This window comes from Mobula birostris, chromosome 27 (genome assembly GCF_030028105.1).
Source record: "Mobula birostris isolate sMobBir1 chromosome 27, sMobBir1.hap1, whole genome shotgun sequence".
Lineage (NCBI taxonomy): Eukaryota > Metazoa > Chordata > Chondrichthyes > Myliobatiformes > Myliobatidae > Mobula > Mobula birostris.
The window spans coordinates 18,129,253-18,148,551 of record NC_092396.1 but is presented as its reverse complement, the minus strand read 5'-3'; the positions used below and the strand labels follow the sequence as shown (position 1 = coordinate 18,148,551).

Below are 19,299 nucleotides of genomic sequence, written 5' to 3'. Positions count from 1 at the left end.
TTCACCAGCAGAATGGGTTTTTACCTATTAATCTGCCTCCAAGCTTTAAACACTTTTTGAGACCTACAGCCTGATCTCTCATGGGAAGGGCGAGCTTTGGCGCTCTCTCCTTCCAGCTGGGTTTAACGGAAGGGGCAGGGACACGCACCTTCGACTGGATTCCATGTAAGGAGGGCAGCTGAAGTCACTTGGCCAAAGACCCCCGTGTTCACACTTCACCCTCTGGGGAGGACGTTGTGCCAGGAGGTGACGAGGTAGACCTCCGGCATCAGACGTGGCAAGGGGAACTCAAAGCGATTGGACGCCAGACATTCACTGGTGGGTTCATTGGCCGTCGTAGGGAGGGGTTACCTGTGGGTCTGTGACACAAAACGGCCCGGAGTGCCTGCTGTTTCCGAACTGGCCTCTGACAAGCTGCCCCCCTTCAAACCCTGCACCACGTAGATCATGTGAACAGAGTGACGGTGGACTGCAAGCGATCGCTGGTGGTGTGTGTGTTTGGGGGGGCGGGGGGGGCGCGGTCAGGTCTTGTTGTCCAGAATCTGTATCTCAAATGGTAGTGAAGTGGGTGGGGGGGGGTGGGAAGTCATGAATCAGGATGGAGTGAGGCTGGTGTCGTGGTGCTGGATCGGAGAAATGGTGGGTGTGAGGGTCAGTAAGGACGTGGCTGGGGAGAGATTTGGGAGATAAAGATTCTTTGGGTCCGGGCTCCAGGCTGGACTTGGGACACTCTCAGAGAGGTCCACTTCAAACCGCCCCACTATGGAGTGAGCCCTACAGGCTGGGCTTTGGGGACCCTGACCTTGGGGCCCTCTGTTGGAAGTACAGAACCTGATTTTGGCCAGCTACCACTCTCGGAACTGAGTTTGCGCAAAGCCATACACACGATGTGATTCGTGCTGGCAGGCGAGCAGTGGAGTTTCCTGAGTGGCACAACCTAGCCCAAAAACCATTTCTGTTACTTCCTGGTCTGACAGAAAACCCCAGCACTGCACAACCACGTCACCAGTCACCCCCTCCTGCATAATGTCCACAGGGGGATCTTGCCTGTGATACCCCCACAGTGGAACAGTCAAATTCCATTTCTGTTGGTGCTCCACAATCCTTTGCCCTACCACACCGACACAAATCGCACGTCTGGTCATTGCTTCATTTTTTGCTTCTCGTCTTAACCAGGGAAGAAACTGTGGCGTGGACAGGAGGGGCACTCCCTGGACCGGAAGGTTGCAGAGCTGAATATCAGAGATGAGTATGGCGTTGATGAGGAGCAGCTGCAGAGGGACGAGGCACTGGCCCGTCTCCTACAGGAGGAGGAAGAAGTGAGGATGATGCAGCTGGTATGTGGGATTGATTAGAGCGCTCTGGGTGGGGGGGGGTGTTGTTCATTATCATTGGTGAGGGGCTAGATTGCTCTGTCTCATAGACTGTCGGATTCAAGTTCACATTCTTTATCTTTCACACGTAGCTAACAACGCACAGCGAAATGCGTCTTTTGCTGAACAACCAACGCAATCTAAAGGTGTACTGAGGGCAGCCTGCCAGTGCCGGCACACGTTCCAGTGCCAACGTAGCACGTCCGCAGTGTTCAGCAGAAGAACGCAAGCAGCAGCAACAACACAACAGTGAGCAAGCCCCTTTCCCCTCAGTATGTACATATGCACGTAAATCACGCACGCACCTTTAACCCCAGGACCAGCTGTCTCTGGGCCTCCGTCTTTCAGTCCTGGCTCTTGGACTCTCAGAGATGGCAGGTGTCAGGCCTCCGACTTTCAGTCCCTGTCAACCAAATAGTCTTTAATTGTCGTGTAATGTTTCCCGAGAGTTCCCTGTAACCCTCCCCCACCCCTGCTAGCATCGGCCAACAGAGCAGCAGACTCCGTTCAGTAGGTAGTCAGGGCACTTCTGGGAGCAGCACTAGGCAAAACTCAGGGTGACGTGGCAATGCAGTTATTCAGGGACATAGGCTATTCAGCATGTGATAGATAGGATGAAGTGTACCCACGTGCACCGACCAGCTTGACAATCCTCTTGATTCTGGTGATCAATCAAACAGCAGGAGGAGGTTCCAAGGACTCCCCATCCTCCGTTACCGGGCCCCACCATCGCTGAGTAGTACCAAAAAATAGAAGCACTTGTCAATGAAGTGATCAATCTTTGCTTCCTCCTGGGCTCTCCACCACACCACTAAACAAACCTGACTTTAAATGATTCAGTTAACTCCACAAGAGAGTACTACTGGTTCCCGTGAATCAGTCAATATCCCATCTATATGGAAGTCTTCTACTCTACAACTCCATGCCTGTAGCCAATTTTTTCCAGTATAATTACAATACCAGCATTTTCTTAACACTGGGGAAAGTTAATCAGTGTACCTCATATCAAAGGCGGAATGACCTGCCCTGCGAGTTATCACCTAATCACTCCCCTCTCAATCCATGGCACGGTAAGGGAAACGGTTGTCGGCAATGCTGCTGGTTCACCGATGCTCATTTTGGGCTTTGCCAGATGCCTTGGCTTTCCCCATACGCCGACAAACTTATCAAAGACTTGGTCTGAACATGGACCGAAGGTCTGAATTCCAGGCGTGTGCAGAGACTGACTTCATCAAGAAGTCACTCTCATCTAGGCAGCACTTGACTAATTATGTCATCAAGGAGCTCTGGTGAATTGGATGTCAGTGGATACCAAAGGGCTCAGAGCTCTACTTCCACCCAAGTGGAGACAGACTCCTCGGCAAATGAAGTGGTTCATGTCAACAAGTGAGGAAATCGTGAATCCAGTCACACAAGGAGGCATTGAGGCTTAGGCTTTGAAGTTTATTGATTAGTTTTGAGGGGATGAGAGTATTGATTGCTGAGCTATGGTCAGTGAAAGGCATCCTGATGTATTCATCTTCACTGTTCAAATGTTCCACGATTGAGTGAGGATCCAATGAAATGGCATCTGCTGTTGACCTGTTGTGATGGTTGGCAAATTGGAGCAGATCCAAGTCGATTCTCAGGCAGGAGTTGATATGTTTCATCACCAACCTCTCAAAGCACTTCATCATAGCGGATGTAAGTGCTACTGGATGATATTCACTGATGCAGGTTAGCACATTCTTGTTAGGCACCAGTATAATTGAAACCTGCCGAAGCGAGAGGTTAAAGATCTCACTGAACACTCCAGCCAGGTGACCAGCACAGGTCTTTAGTACTCGGCCAGGTCCCCTGTCTGGGCTGGATGCCCATCTGAAGGATGGTCTCATGTTGGCCTCAGAAACTGAAATCACAGGGTCATCGGGGGCTATGGAGTTCGTAAAGGTGCCTCCATGTTTTGATGGTGAAAGCAAGCATAGAAGCATTGAGTTCATCTGGGAGCGAAGCCTTGTTGTCACCTATGTTGTTTGGCTTCACTTTGTAGGAGGCGATAGCATTCGAGCCCTGCCACAACTGTCGAGCATCCTTCAGTGACTCAAGTTTGGTCCAGAATTGCCACATCGCACATGAGATGGCTTTCTGGAAATTGTACCTTGAAACTCTTGCATTTAATTTGGTCACCAGACCTAAATGCCACTGATCTGGCCCTCAGCAGATTGCAGATCTCAAGATTCATCCAAGGCTTCTGGTTGGGGAGGACTCTGAATGACTTTGTGGGGACACACTTCCCTACAACTGTTTTTATGAAGTCTCTGACGATCGTGCATTCGTTCAGATCTTCTGATGAGTTCTTAAACACGACCCAGTCCATTGACTTGAAGCAACCCCAGAACCATTCCTCTGCCTCAGGCGACACCTCCCTGTTGCCCTCGTCTCTGGAGTCGTGCTCTTTAGCCTCTGCCTCTATGTAGGTAGGAGGAGGAGGACAGCTGAGTGATCAGATTTCCTGAAATGCAGTTTGGGCATGGAACAGTAGGTGTTCCTAATAATAGTGTAACATTGGTCAAGTGTGCTGGGATCCCTGGTGCTGCAGGTGACATGTTGATGATAACTGGGCAGAGTTTTCCTCAAACAAGCCTGTCTGAAGTCCCCAACAATGATTTGGAAGGCATCAGGGTAGGCTGTTTCTTGTTCGCTAATCACAGCAATCAGACATCGAGTGTTTGTTTAGTGTCTGCTTTTGACAGTATGTACCCTGCGGTCAGGATCACGGGAGAGAACTGTCTTGATAAGTAGGATGGTTGGCACTTAATCATCAGATATTCCAGGTCGGGGGAACAAGACGCTGGGTCCGAGCATGATAAGGAGCTTATTTTGAAACCCAGAACCCCATCCTTTGCCTTCTCCGAATCAGTTGCCAAATCCATCCAGTGTATTGAGAAGCCCTTAGGTCTTACCGACAAGTGAGAGTGTCTGGAGTGAGCCACCTTTCCGTGAAACACAGAACACGTCAATGGCTCATTTCCTTCCAAAGGAGCAATCATGCCTTTACGTCTTCAGACTTGTTTTCCAAGATTCTGGGTAGAGGGAGTTCCATTCCTCAGCATTTCAGCCCGGCTTAGAGTCCTCCCCTCCTCCCCCCGCTTCCGCCCATGGCAATGTGCCTTCACTTAAAGGTGCTGTAACTGCATTTCTGAGATTTAAGTCCACCAAATCCTTTATAAGATTGTGAAATTGCTAGTTCATTAAGAGAGTTCAAAAATAAGTTGCTTAAAGGGAAGTTGCAGGCTGCAGATTGCAGTGAGAGTGATTCAGAAAAAGTTTATTTTGAAGTTTTGTAAGTAGTCTGGTAAGTAATTCACCAGTACCATCTTGACTCTGCCCACAGAATCTGATCACCCACCCTTGACATTGGCTTTACCACCGATATCCTCTCTCTCAACGTCATGTAGGTCGCCATTGATTAGAAGCTCAACTGGACCGGCCTCATAAGTACAATGGCCACAACAGCAGGTCAGATGTCGGTTGAAGGACCCATCTTCTGAGCTATCAGATTGTTGAGAAGTCTGATGTTGTAATTATATTATAGCACCAGGAGAAAGTAGCCTGCATGATTTCCATCACGTTCACACATTAAACATTCATTCCCCTGCCTCTGTCACTCAGTGGCTACAGTGTGTATACAGAATGCATTTCAGCTGCACACCCTCTGCTATTATTACAGCACCACAACTATGACACCGCGGACAAGGAAATTCCACCACTTGTAGGTTCCTGATCGCTAATCCTTCGTGAACGCTGCGTCTAAATCCCGTAACTGTCTGCCCAACAGCCCAGTGGGAGTCCCTTCACTAGAACGACAATGGTTTGAGAAGTTCGCTCGTTACCACTTTCTTAATGGATATTACGGGTGGACAGCATTGTCAGAGAGGTCCTGATCCCGAGGAGGGGACAAATAACCCGGTGAAATCTCTGCCTCTCGGAATCGCTTCACAGCTGGGGGCTGTGGCTGGCCTTCAACTCTGTAAATTCCTCCCAGAGCTTCCGTGTCCTTCTCTCGCTCATTCTTCAACACCCTCCCCCCCCCCCCCCGCCACCTTAAACCCTATTGTTTGGTCACCTTCCCTAATTTTCCAATTTTGGTGCATTTTGGGAAGTTGTACTTTGAGAACAAGTTTTAATGCTTTAAAACAGGTTCCCTCGGTTAATAGCAACGCACATCAAAGTTGCTGGTGAACGCAGCAGGCCAGGCAGCATCTCTAGGAAGAGGTGCAGTCGACGTTTCAGGCCGAGACCCTTCTTCAGGACTAACTGAAGGAAGAGTGAGTAAGAGATTTGAAAGTTGGGGGGGAGGGGGAGATCCAAAATGATAGGAGAAGACAGGATACTCCCTTTTGCCTATCACCTGTCCAGCTCTTGGCTCCATCCCTCCCCCTCCTGTCTTCTCCTATCATTTTGGATCTCCCCATCCCCCTCCAACTTTCAATCCCTTACTCACTCTTCCTTCAGTTAGTCCTGACAAAGGGTCTCGGCCTGAAACGTCGACTGCACCTCTTCCTACAGATGCTGCCTGGCCTGCTGCGTTCACCAGCAACTTTGATGTGTGTTGCTTGAATTTCCAGCATCTGCAGAATTCCTGTTGTTTGTGTCCCTCGGTTAATAGTGAGGGTGCAAGGTATTAAAAAAAAAGGTTGGGAATCCTGCTTTTATAAGGAGGACAGATGGGGTCTGACCTGTGTTAAGGTTTTACTGTGGATCCATGTGAGGTAGAGAAGTAAAAAGAGATGGTGCTTTTTGTCAGAGTGACACTCAGGACTTGAGATGGTCTATCATCGGAAAAGGGAGAGGTTTGGGCACAGTACCGCACTTCCTTTGCTTTCACTGTCAGTAATTTGTCTCTCTAATAAATTCAAGCTTAAGTTTTAAAATAAAAAAATCTCTTACAGAAATCAAGGAGCCAAAGGAATCAAGAGGAGGACTTTCGCACTGCCCAGGTTGCACAGGATGAGGTAAATCTCTCAGGACAGGAGATGTGGTTTCTCAGGACTTTCTGCACAGGGTTGGGTAGATTGGTATCACCCAAGAGCTGCTCCACACTCTTGGTCAGGATGAGAAGGGCTAATGTCGGGTGTTAGTGAGCTGGAGCCTCATTGCCCAATGTAATCGGTGTTATGTGGTCAGGTGGGGGCAAACTCTCAGACAGAGAACCTGCCCCGGATGTTGTCCCTCAATTGTCTTAGAGTCAACAGGCCCTTTGGCCCTATTGGTCCATGCCAGCCCATCCCACTTGCTTGTGATTGGTCCATATTCCTCTCAACCTTTCCCATCCACGTGTTGACTTTGGATCAGGCACTGGCCTGGATTATTCCCAGACTCAGCCGGTGAGGCTCTGACCTCCAGGAGGGTACCACTGAGGCGTGGGGCATACCCAGGCAGTGGGTAGACACTGGTCAGTTTTGAACTGTTTCCCAGACACTGAATCTAGGATTAGCTCCAGTGACTTTTCCCTCTGCGGGAAAAGGGTGTGGACTGCAGCCAAGGAGCCTGATATTCTTGGCCCCATGGTTCTCTCTTTCATCCCTTTCCCTGTGGCGAAATGGTAGGTGCCAGCCTTAGCCCAGTGGGTAACACAGTCGCAGGTTCGAGCGTGGCTGCAGAGACTCAGGCGCCGATCTAACTTTTACTTATTTTGTGTATTTGATAAAATGCTGAGAATTGCATTCTCAGTCCTCACGTGGGACATTGTAAGGAGACCTTTGCTCCATATCCAACCCATGCTAAATTGTCCCAGGAGTTTTGATGGGATAATGTGGATCATTAGTTTGTATCCAGTCCCCACACCAGAGTGCACCACTGTGCAGGATTTTTAGTTTTCCACTGGCCTGCATTTGCAGTTTTTGAATTTATTTGCAGGATCCTTTTCAAAAACAATAACTTAAAAGTGTTAACTAAAGTCAAACTGCTGATGAAACTCAGTGTGTCCAGTAGCATCTGTGGAGGCAGAGGAATAGTCGATGATTTGGATTGAGAGCCTGCATTTGAACTGTGTGTCTGCTGGTGTTCATAGAAACATAGAAAACCTACAGCACAATACAGGCCCTTCAGCCCACAATGCTGTGCTGAACATGTCCTTACTTTTGAAATTACCTAAGGTTACCCATAGCCCTCTATTTTTCTAAGCTCCACGTACCTATCCAGGAGAAAGATCCTATCATATCCGCCTCCACCACCGTCGCCAGCAGCCCATTCCACGCACTCACCACTCTCTGCGTTTAAAAAAAAAACAACTTACCCCTGACATCTCCTTTGTACCTACTTCCAAGCACCTTAAAATTGTGCCCTCTCGTACTAGCCATTTCAGCCCCAGGAAAAAGCCTCTGACTATCCATATGATCAATGCCTCTCATCATCTTATACACCTCTAACAGGTCACCTGTCATCCTCCGTCGCTCCAAGAAGAAAAGGCCGAGTTCACTCAATCTATTCTCATAAGGCATGCTCCCCAATCCAGGCAGCATCCTTGTAAATCTCCCCTGCACCCTTTCTATGGTTACCACATCCTTCCTGTAGTGAGGCGACCAGAACTGAGCACAGTACTCCAAATGGAGTCTGACCAGGGTCCTAATTAGCTGCAACATTACCTCGCGGCTCCTAAACTCAATCCCACGATTGATGAAAGCCAATGCACCGTATGCCTTCTTAACCACAGAGTCGACCTGCGCATCAGCCTTGAGTGTCCTATGGACTCGGACCCCAAGATCCCTCTGATCCTCCACACTGCCAAGAGTCTTGCCATTAATACTATATTCTGTCATCATATTTGACCTACCAAAATGAACCACCTCATACTTAACTGGGTTGAACTCCATCTGCCACTTCTCAACCCAGTTTTGCATCCTATCAATGTCCCGCTGTAACCTCTGACAGCCCTCCACACTATCCACAAAACCTCCAACCTTTGTGTCATCAGCAATTTTACTAACCCACCCCTCCACTTCCTCACCCAGGTTATTTATAAAAGTCTCAAAGATTAGGGGTCCAAGAACGGATCCCTGAGGCACCTCACTGGTCACCGACCTCCACGCAGAATATGACCCATCTACAACCACTCTTTGCCTTCATTTCTGGATCCACAAAGCAAAGTCTGTGATGTATCTCAAAGATACAACATTTTGGAATGTGCACATGTCAGCAGGGGGGGTGGTGTTGTCTAAGTTTAAAAATATCCTGGTGTGTGCGATGCACAAGGAAATGACAGAGTTCCTGCTGGTTTCAGATGTTTTGTGGCAAGTGAAACTTCCGTTCCTGGTGCTACCCAGGGGACACGGGCTGTAGTGACTGGGTGTCTGTATAGTGGGCAACTCGGCTCCACTAAGTGACTTGACCCATGCAAGTGCTTTGGGCTCCCACGGAGAGCACTGCACTGGCTAGAAGTGCAGAAAGGTTAAAGCGTGCCTGCTCCCATGGATGGACAGAACGATCCCAAAACATTACTTCAGTGGAGAACTGGGGAAGTTTCCTTGCTCCTGACCAGTCTTTACCACTCAATCAGCGGTAGAAGGGAAAGCAAGCTGAACTTTGTCTGAGAGACCATCTTGCCTATTAAATAACTCACAGGCTTCCTCTGTCTGTGGTGAGATGTTTATGCTCAATGCTTGTTTTTAATTTTGAGGTTTTTTTTAAATGTTTGCCTGCAAATGGTTTTTTGAAAAAACACATCTGCTTCCATTTTTGCATCGCAAGCAAATTCTTGGCTTTTGAAATATTTGTGCCCATTTTGTGTTAAATGCTGCCCACTGGACAGTTGGACCAGGCACCCCCTGACAGTGGCACCCCACTATAACTGAGGCACTTAATGACATCATCAAAGTGCTCAGTAACATTTTACTAACAGAGGTTAGGCCATCATGATTTCTTTGTTTTTGCATATAATGAAAGAAGAACCAAACAGCATGTAAAATAAGACATATAAATACAATATTTCTGTTGAAAATAAGATGTGATTTGAAGTATCCTCTCTGGGCATAAAAATTCCTTCTCGAGTCATTTCACTCTCATGAGAATGTAATTGTTGTCAGCACTAACCACAGATCTAAATACTTGGCAATGAACTGGCCGCTCTTGTTCGTGTGGCTTAGGGACTCTTTGCTCTAGGGCAGATTGGGGGGGCCGTCCTCGAGACACACTTAACCCCTTGATCCTTCCTCACCACAGCTCTGTTTTTCACCTTATCCTATACCAACTGGTTCATCACCCCCCTCCCCCAAGCAGTCCAGTTCCCCACCCCACCCCCACACTCCCATATGCAAACAGTTGTTCCTCTTGCATTGCCTTTGATGCCAAAAGCTAAGCCCTAACCGAGACCAAATTTGTGACTTTCAGGAAATTGCCCGGTACATCCAAAGACAGGAGCTGAAAGCCCACAAGCAGTCCAAGGAGCTCAGGAGTGCGTGCTCCGGAGATGGCGACAATTCCCCGGAGAGGTGGGAGAGGCGGGTAAGGAAGAGTATTCCACGTCTGGCAGGAGAAATATTGAATCTGTGGAATTCAGTGGCCCAGACAGCTGTGGGGGCCAAGTCATTGGGTGTATTTAAAGCTGAGCCTGGCCCGTTCTTTATTAGTAGGGGTTGAATGGTGGGACAGACTCGAAAGGTTGAACAGCCTAATTCTGCTCCTATGTTTTTATGGTCTGAGGGAAAAATTGTGCAGGCGTCTCGGCCTGCATCACCATTCAGCACAGTCTTGCCTTATCCTTCATCTCCTGCAGACTCCCGAAGTCCATTGACTCCTTTTGTACCCAAAAAAAATCTATCTGCTTCTTGACTACGTTCATGAACCTGGCTTCTGTGGTGGAGAATTCCACAGGTTCACTACCCTCTGAGTGAAGAAGTTTCACCTCGTATCTCCACTGGCTCCCGGTTCTGGGTTGTACGGCCAAGGGAAACATCATGCAGTCACACAGCACAGGAAAACGGGCTCTTCGGACCACCAGGCCCACTTCCGCTATCAAACACCACTTACACTAAACCTATACGAATTCCATTTTATTTCACTCTTCTCCACTTTCTCATTAATTTGCCCCGGATTCTACCTACCACCCACCCCACACACTGGTGGGGGGGGGGGGATGGGGGCAGGGTGGTGGGGTGGAATTTACTGTGGCCAATTAATCCACCACAACACGCGTCTTTGCGATGTCAGGGAGATCCAGAGCTGGAGGAAACCCATGCCGTCTCAGAAGGAACTGGCAAGGTGCTCACAGACAGTATCTGACATCTTCAAGGAGCGGTGCCTCAGAAAGGCGACTTCCATTACTACGGGCCTCCATCACCCAGGACGGGCCCTCTTCTCATTGTTACCCTCAGGACGGAGGTACAGAAGCCTGAAGGCACACACACACTCAGTGATTCAGGAACCGCTTCTTCCCCTTAGCATACAATGGACATTGAACCCATGAACACCACCTCTCTTTTTTTTTTTAAAAATAACTTCTGGTTTTGCACATTTATTTACTCATTTTTTTCTTTCTATATTATCAAGCATTGCATTGAACTGCTGCTGCTAAGTTAACAAATTTCACAACACATGCCAGTGATATTAAACCTGTTTCTGATCTGAAGTCAGCATTGAACCTGCGTCTCTGGTGCTGCGAAGTAGAGACTCTACTATTGTGCTGCCACCCCCGCCCCCCCCCCCCCCCCCCGCATCCAGTCCATCAAACCCTGTCAAAATTCTGTACCTTTCAATGAGATCTTGTCTCAATCTTCCCAAAGTACAGGGCTAGTCAATCCCACCCTTCCTCACTGGGCAAGCCCACCTTGTTGTAGTCCATCTGCTAAGTTCCCCTGATGGCAGTTATGTAGAAAAGATTGAACCTGCACACGCAACACTCCAACTGTGGTCTCACGGAGACCCAGATGAATTACAGTAAAGCGCCTCGCACCTGTACTCCAAGCCTCTTGCAGCGAAGACCGTCAAATTATTTGCACATTTGCTTTCAGTGGCTGGTGTACAAGGACACACAGATCCCTTTTGAGTGTCAACATTTCCATATATATCTCCATTAAATTAATACTCTGCCTTTGGTTTTTTTTTTGCTGCCATCATGAATAATTCAATATGTGTCCGTGTTGCACTGCGTTTAATCTTCCGTTCACTCAAATTTATCTAAATCACCTTGAAGCTCTTTCTGTATTCCTCACAAATCACACGTCCACCCACCTTGTGTCAGTAGTAAATTTAGAAACATTGGCTTCCCTCAGCCCAGTCACTGATTTTTGTGGTTAATAATTGGGGCCCAACACTGAACTCTGTGCACTCTGGAAACAATACCCACTTCCCCCGTTGTTTCCTGTCTGCACCCATTTTTAAATCCCTGCCAGGATATTACCTCCAATCCCTTTTATACTTTTTATCTGGGACTGCAGAGGCCTTTGGAGCACCACAACCACAGGTTCTCCCTTACCTGTTCTATCAGTTATGTTTTCAAAGAAAACTCCAGTAAGTTTATCAAACGCCATTTCCCTTACATGAATCCAACTTTGTTTAATTCTCTCGGTATTTTCTGGCTGCTTTGTTATCACATGTATTGTGATAGATTGCAGCAATTCCATCGCTACTGTTGCCAGCTAATGAGTCTATAGTTTTCTGTTTTCTCTCCCATCCTCTTTAAATATTCCGATTATATTTGCCACTCTCCAGCCTGCAGGAACCATTCCATAATTAATAGAATTTGAGAAGACTACAACCAATGCATCCATTATTCCAACAGCTCCCTCTTTCGTGGCACTGGGATGCAGAAAATCGGGTCCTGGGGATTTCTTGGTTTTCTGTTGCTTTTGTATTTGGCACTGTTATGTACTGACCAACACGTACACAATGCTGGAGGAACTCAGCAGGCCAGGCAGCATCTATGGAAAAAAGTACAGTTGACATTTCGGGCCGAAACCCTTCGGCAGGACTGGAGAAAAAGAGCTGAGGAGTAGATTTAAAAGGTGTGGGGAGGGGAGAGAGAAACACCAGAGGGAGGGATGAAGTAAAGAGCTTAGAAGGATAGGTGCCAAGAGGGAGATCAGTGGGGAGGGACAAATGGACAAGGGAGTCGCGTAAAGAGCTATCCCTGTGGAAAGAGAAAGTGGGGGGAGGGAGAGATGTGCTTGGTGGTGGGATCCCATTCGGGGTGGCAGAAGTTTCGGAGAATTATGTGCTGGACGCGGAAGCTGGTGGGGTGATAGGTGAGGACAAGAGGAACCTTATTCCTGGTAGGGTGGCAGGAGGACGGGGTAAGAACAGATATGAGTAAAATGGAAAAGATGCAGTTGGGGCAGCGTTGATGGTGGAGGATGGGAAGTCCCTTTCTTTGAAAAAGGAGGACATCTCCTTTGTTCTAGAATGAGAAGTCTCATTCTGAGAGCAGTTGCCATGGAGATGGATGAATTGAGAAAAGGGGATAACGTTTTTACAAGTAGCAGGGTGGGATGAGGTATAGTCCAGGTAGCTGTGAGAGTCCGTGGGTTTGTAATAGACATCGGTGGGTAAGCTCTCTCTGGAGACGGAGAAAGTGAGATCGAGAAAGGGAAGGGAATTGTCAGAAATGGACCAGGTGAATTTGAGGACAGGGTGGAAGTCGGAGGTAAAATGGATTAAGTCAACGAGTTCAGAATGGGTGTAGGAAGCAGCACCAATGCAGTTGTTGATGTATCACAGGAAAAGTGCAGGATGGTCACCAGGGTAGGCTTGGAACATAGACTGTTTCATTAGCCGACAAACAGGCGGGCACAGCTGGGACCCATGCAAGTGCCCATGGCTACTCCTTTTGTTTGAAGGAAGTGGGAGGAGCCAAAGGAGAAATTATTTAGAGTGAGGAAAAGTTCCACTAGGCGGAGGAGAGTGGTGGTGCAGGGGAACTGGTTAGGTCTGGTGTCCAGAAAGAAATGGAGAGCTTTGAGGCCTTCCTGGTGGGGGATGGAGGTGTAGAGGGACTGGACATCCATAGTAAAAGTAAGACGATGGGGGCCAGGGAACCTGAAATCCTTGAAAAGATCCAGAGCATGTGAGGTGTCATGGATGTAAGTAGGAAGGGACTGAACTAGTGGGGGATGAGACAGAGTTGAGGTATGTCAATATGAGTTCAGTGGGGGGAGGAACAAGCTGAACCAATGAGTCTACCTGGACAAGCAGGTTTGTGGATCTTGGGTAGGAGGTTGCAACGGGAGGTGCGGGGTGCAGAAATTGAGGTTGGTGGCGGTGGATGGGAAATCCCCAGAAGTCAATAAGGTTGGTGATGGTGTGGGAGACAATGGCCTGGTGTTCCTTAGTGGGATCCTGTTCGAGGGGTAAGTAAGAAGAGGTGTCTGAGAGTTGGTGCTGGGCCTCAGCAAGGTAGAGGTGATTCTGCCAGACTACTACAGTCCTTATCTGCAGGTTTGATGGTGAGGTTAGGATTGGTGTAGAGGGAGTGAAGAGCCAAGTGTTTGGAAGGGGTGAGGTTGGAATTGGAGAGATGAGTGTTGAAGTCGAGACGGTTGATGTATGAGACTTGTTTGCTATTGTGTGCTGATTCTATTTTGGTATAATTCTTCCTCATGATTACAATCTTGGGTCACTAATAGTTCTGGGAAGTTATTAATGTCTTCTTCCTCAAAGACTGAACCAAAGTATTTGTCTATTTGCTTTGCCATACTTTTGTTCCACCTTTTCCCATTTCTGATTTTAAGGAAAGTACATATTTTTTCTAATTTTTTTTACATACTTGCAGAAGCTTTACAGTCTACTTTTATGTTCCTTCCAAATTTACTCCTGTACTCTTTTTTTTCTCTATTTAACAATCTCCTAGTTCACTTTTGCCGAATTTAAAACTTGCTCCCACTCCTCACACTTCTTACTTAATCTGACAATTTTATATAACGCCTCTTTGTCCTTAACAAATTTCATGAGCCATGGTTGGGTTGGTCTATTTCTGTGTCCTTACACTGGGGACAGGAACGTGGAGCTGTTGCAGTCCCTTCATTGGTCACCTTAAAGAGGTTAAAATCACTGATCTCTATGGTGTCCACACTGCACGTACCCCGACTTTCCTGTTTGATGCTGTCCCTACATCGCCCCCACTGGTTGGAGGCTGAAATACAACTCGCAGCCATGTTGCTTCTTGGGAACACATTCTATATTTTTGATTCTCCAAGCCAGTGTTATTTCTGACTGTCATTCTTAACCTCACCTCCTTTACCTTTTCTGTTGACCATCCAGTCCAATTACTCCTGCACAATAAATAACAGTAGTTGGCTCAAGAGATGGATGAACTCAGTTCACCCAAAGGCCTAAAGCTGAATGCATTGTCTCCTCAGTGACTGGGATCTAGACACTTGGAGTGTGGGTGTTCAACCAGAAACTCCCTTCACTTGTGCGGCTCCTTTAAAAATGAGATGGTTGGGGGATGAGGGTTGAAATCGGGCTGTGTGACTGAAACAGCTTTGACCCAATCACCTTCAACCTTTAGAGTCGAACGGGCTTCTCTCGCCAGGAGCGGCTGAATTCGGAAGGATTCCCATCTCCCAGTGGTGGGCAGAGTCCAGAGCGAGGGTCGTCACCAACAGAACAGCTGCAGCAGTCAAGGTACACACTCGTGTGACGGGGGGGTGGGGGGAGTGGCTCCAGTCACCATCACACTGAAGGGGAGTTAGTGTGTTGGGTAATGTAATGGGTGACAGAGATACATATTGTTCATAACAGAAACTGTTCTACATAATTCACAAACGCTGTCATTGAGTTGTGTTCACTTTAAGAGATGGAGTTCGATGTAATGACGTTAGTGTAGGGTGACTGCTTTTGGCTTGTTTGTAAAGGGCTGAGGCTTTTGTTAAGCATGTAAAATGATTCCCACATGTTTCATTCATAAAATCCTACACTGGTGACCCCGACACCCTCGGACAATTCCAGAGTTACTCAACAACATGTCGACCAACACAGCTGCTTTGAAGCTGCCAGAGTTTTAGGAGCAGCGTGCTACCATGTGTTTCGCAAAATTGGAAGCCCAGTTCACCCAGTGAGAAATCACCATGGACAGTACCACATTTTACTACGTTGTTGCGTCTCAGTAGTTCCACTACATCGCACCATCGTTCCACTACATATCACCCACAGTCCAGTGGCTTGTGTGGACGGTTTCACCTTAAAGATTCCTTCCTGACAGATGAGTGTCGGCACGATCATCTACTGGGGGCTCAGAACGGCTCCAAAAGAGGAGCCGCAGTCCTCTGCAGCTGAGTTGGTATACAGCCAGCCACTATGGGTGCCGGGTGATTTTATTCCTGATGCCACGACCACCTACTCAGCATCTCAGCATCGTCCCACCGTCCTCCATATACTCAATTCTTTTACACCTATTCCTGCCTCCCTTCATGGTGTACAGCAGTCCTGAGTTCCAGTTCACCTGCGTTCTACCTCGTTCGTCTTTGTCTGCCAACACTCCCTTAAGCACCCTTACAACGTCTGGTTCTGCATTTTGGGAGGGGACAAAAAGACTTTTATCATAGATAAGAAGGGTAAACCTGAATATATTTCTATCGATCACCTTAAACCAGCCCACTGAGTCCTGAATGGTTCCACTACCATATCCCCAGCATCACAACGTGACCATGCGCATGTCAGCACATGGACGAGCCAGAGACACCTGCGGTTACTCCAACCTAGGCACATCGAACCCGAGTACAAGCTCCAGACAGACTCAGAATGCCAGTTTTTGATGAATTCTGGGCTGGGGGCCTGTATAGGGTCATGTAACGGGTAACAGATGACACATATTGTCCATCATAGAAACTGTTCCACATAATTGACAAACACCGTCATTGAGTTGTGTGTTCACTTTAAGAGACTGTCTGACGTAATGACATCAGTGTAAGGCGACTGTTTGTAATGGAAGAAAAGGGCAGCTGCGCTTGTTAAGCAGCGAAAACGATCTTGCATGTTTTATTCACAAAATCCTACACGTGAATGTCCTCTGCTTCATCCCAGACTTTTGCTCCTGAAGCTGCTGATTGCCTCTCCTGAGGACTATTCCAAGTTACCTACAGCTATGTAAACCTGAAGCTTGGAGTTACTGAGAATTAACTCGGTGCAGTGGCTCCAGTGTTAGCATGAATGGAGCCTCCACCTTGCCCTAAACCATGGCATCTGTATTAACCCCAACCACCAGTACAGCAGAGACCAACTCACCTACCAAGATAGTGAATGCTGAGAGGGTGCTTCCAATAGTGGGCACGTCTAGGACCAGAGGGCACAGCCTCAGAATGCAAGAACGTCCCTTATGAGCAGAGATGAGGAATTCCGTTAGTCAGAGTGTGGTGGATCTGTGGAATTCATCACTGTGGAGGACAAGTCATTGGATACACTTAAAGCGGAGGTTGTTAGGTTCTTGCTGAGTAAGGGCATCGGTGGTTACAGGGAGAAGGCAGGAAATAGGGTTAAGAGGGATAATAAATCAGCTATGATGGAGTGGCGGAATAGAGACTTGAAATGGTCTTGTATTTGTCCTGTAGAAGGGTCACAAGCTGTGTTGAGTTGTTTCTTTGGCAGAGCTTCCTGAGCTGCGAGCTTTATCTGTTATCATTAAATGAAATAAATAGTTCCTCCCACAGAGTGAATCAGAAATCTGTCTGTCTAAATATAGCCCGTGCTAGGGACTGTTAATACACTCACTGTTTCCATAGCTATTGCGTTTTTAGAGCTATTCATCAGCGTCTCTTAAAATAAATTTTTAATGCTTTTTTTTTAACATTTTGCTGTAGATACCTGTTTCCAAGAAATGTCGCTGAAGAGATAGATCCAACCTTTAAAACCAAAAATGCCAAGTGTTCGCCGGAGACAGTCCGTCCTGTTCCACCAGGTAACTTCTTATAGGGCAAGAGCTGTGTGTCCAAATCAGCCCTGCCCCCAGGCCAACTCCAGCCACTTGCAGCTTATCCAATATCCTCTGTATTGATGCCTTCCCGCTGGCTAAACGGAAACTTCCGCTCTTCCTCCTGTCGCAGGGTTGCCTCGCTCCCGTGCTGTGCCACCAGACGGTTTCTACGACTACCTGGACGAGCCCTCCGAGCCCGCATTTGTCCCGCCGACCCGGCGGCAGGAAGAGAGGTTGGCGAGACAGAAATCAAAGGAGAAGAAGGAAGGGTGTAAGCAGCAGTGAGAGAGGCCCACGCCGTACCCCGGGCTGAAATGCTGCTCCGCCTGAGAAGATCCTGTCACATAATTGTGCACAAGTGCCATGCATATATATAACTATACGTGTGTGTGTGTGTGTGTGTGTGTGTGTGTGTGTGCGCGTGCGCACGCGTGTACACACACACACACACACGCACACTTTCTCTCCTCGTATAAACTCCAGGTTTCCGTTGCACACTTTGCTGGAAGCTGTCCAAGTAGCTGCATTAATGGCTCCGGAGTCCGCGGCTGTAGGCTGTCCTGCATTGCTTGTCTCACCAATTTCGATAGATCTGCACCTATAGGCTCTGGTCCAATAACCCAGAGATAGCAAAAAGCAGCCGGCATTCTGACCCTGGCAGCAGTCTGTTGCCCTTCAGTATCAGTGACGGGAGGAGAGCCAGGGGTGGGGGGGCGGTTCATTCCCCAGGTGCAAGAACCAGCCTGACGTTTGAGTGGCTAGCAACATGGTAGTGGTCATTGGTGAGACCGAAAGGTGTGAATTTATGTGCCCCTTTCTCATCCTTTCTGTTCACATGGGTCTAAGGGTCAAACAGGCTGCGCGCCCCGGGTCCGGATGGAAGTGCTTGTTGTAACTCTCCCCTGCATACAGTGCCCATAGCTGAAATTGAGAGCCGAGGGGAGGATGGCATCTTCTCACCTCTGGCCTTGAGCCCTCCTGGATGAGGTAAAGAATGCCCCCGCCCCCTCCCCATACCTTTCCTCTCGAGTACGGACAGGTATGATGGAGCCAGGGACAGGCCGGAGATCCTCCCAGCCTTGTCGCACACCGGCAGTGCCCAGACTTGCCACCAGAGGCCGCACCAACTGGGACAAACCATCGCCAACTCGTCCCTGCTGCTCACCACTGGAGAAGTGCCCTCCCAACTTTGCAGAGACCCTCAGTGAATGACCTGCCACATCACCTTCTCTATCACAATCCGAAGAAGCTGGCCCCAAGGGCCGAACATTCCAGTCAATTAACTTTCGCCTGTTTGGGTGTATTTAATAAAGTTAGAACGTCTTTCTTGATCGTTATTCTGGACATTGAAAGAGAGCTGTAATCTGTATCGGGCCTGTGCTGTACTTGTCCCAGGGGTGTTCGATGGGATCAGCGAGGGAGAGTTTTGCTATGTACCCAGCCTCTGTTTCCAAGCCCGGGAATGGTTCAAAAAACGTAAATTGCTTTGCAGGATATCTCACTGCCTGTATTTTCAGCTGTTGCATTTATTTATTTACCTGTTACCTTTAACCTGTAAGTTGGCTCAGTGTGCCAGCACTTGGGGTGGCATCTCGAATGTCCAAGTTTTGTATTATTAGTAGGGCCAATAAAGAGTTTGTAGACCTGTACACATTCTAACGGGTGGAATACTGTCTAATTCAAAAATGTCTTGGTACGTGTGATGTATCAGGGTATGTCACACTCCATGCTGACCATTTGAAAGAACAAACCTATATTATTTTTTGTGCCAGGTTAACATTGCATGCCTTAATGCTATCCACGTGACTATCTGGTGAGTGCAGTGGGAGAGTCGGCCCAGAGGCAAGTAACTGGGGCTCGTTCAGTTCTCTGTGTTCCCATCTTGGAAGCAACAGGCTGAATTCCCTCTCGGTGATGAGGGGAGAAGAGATCAGTTCAACAGCAGCCACTTGAAGATTTCTCTGATGCTACTCAGGCTTCGCGAGGTGTCAGATGACTTTGAAGGTCGAGAAGTCCAATAATTAGATTTCCTGAAATCATAATTGC

At 48.0% G+C, this 19,299-nt stretch overlaps 1 protein-coding gene across 3 annotated transcripts in view; it reads left to right on the top strand.

The window, feature by feature from the left end:
- ccdc187 (coiled-coil domain containing 187) overlaps positions 1–18,902 on the top strand; it is a 59,516-nt gene extending 40,614 nt beyond the window's left edge. For all 3 annotated transcript variants that reach the window (XM_072245129.1, XM_072245127.1, XM_072245128.1), the window contains exons 7-12: positions 1,177–1,337; positions 6,305–6,367; positions 9,741–9,854; positions 14,854–14,969; positions 17,141–17,238; positions 17,384–18,902. In XM_072245129.1, the coding sequence (XP_072101230.1) occupies positions 1,177–1,337; positions 6,305–6,367; positions 9,741–9,854; positions 14,854–14,969; positions 17,141–17,238; positions 17,384–17,538 (707 nt within the window). In that variant the 3' untranslated portion in view covers positions 17,539–18,902. The remainder of the gene's footprint in view (positions 1–1,176; positions 1,338–6,304; positions 6,368–9,740; positions 9,855–14,853; positions 14,970–17,140; positions 17,239–17,383) is intronic.
- The last annotated feature ends 397 nt before the right edge of the window (positions 18,903–19,299 follow it).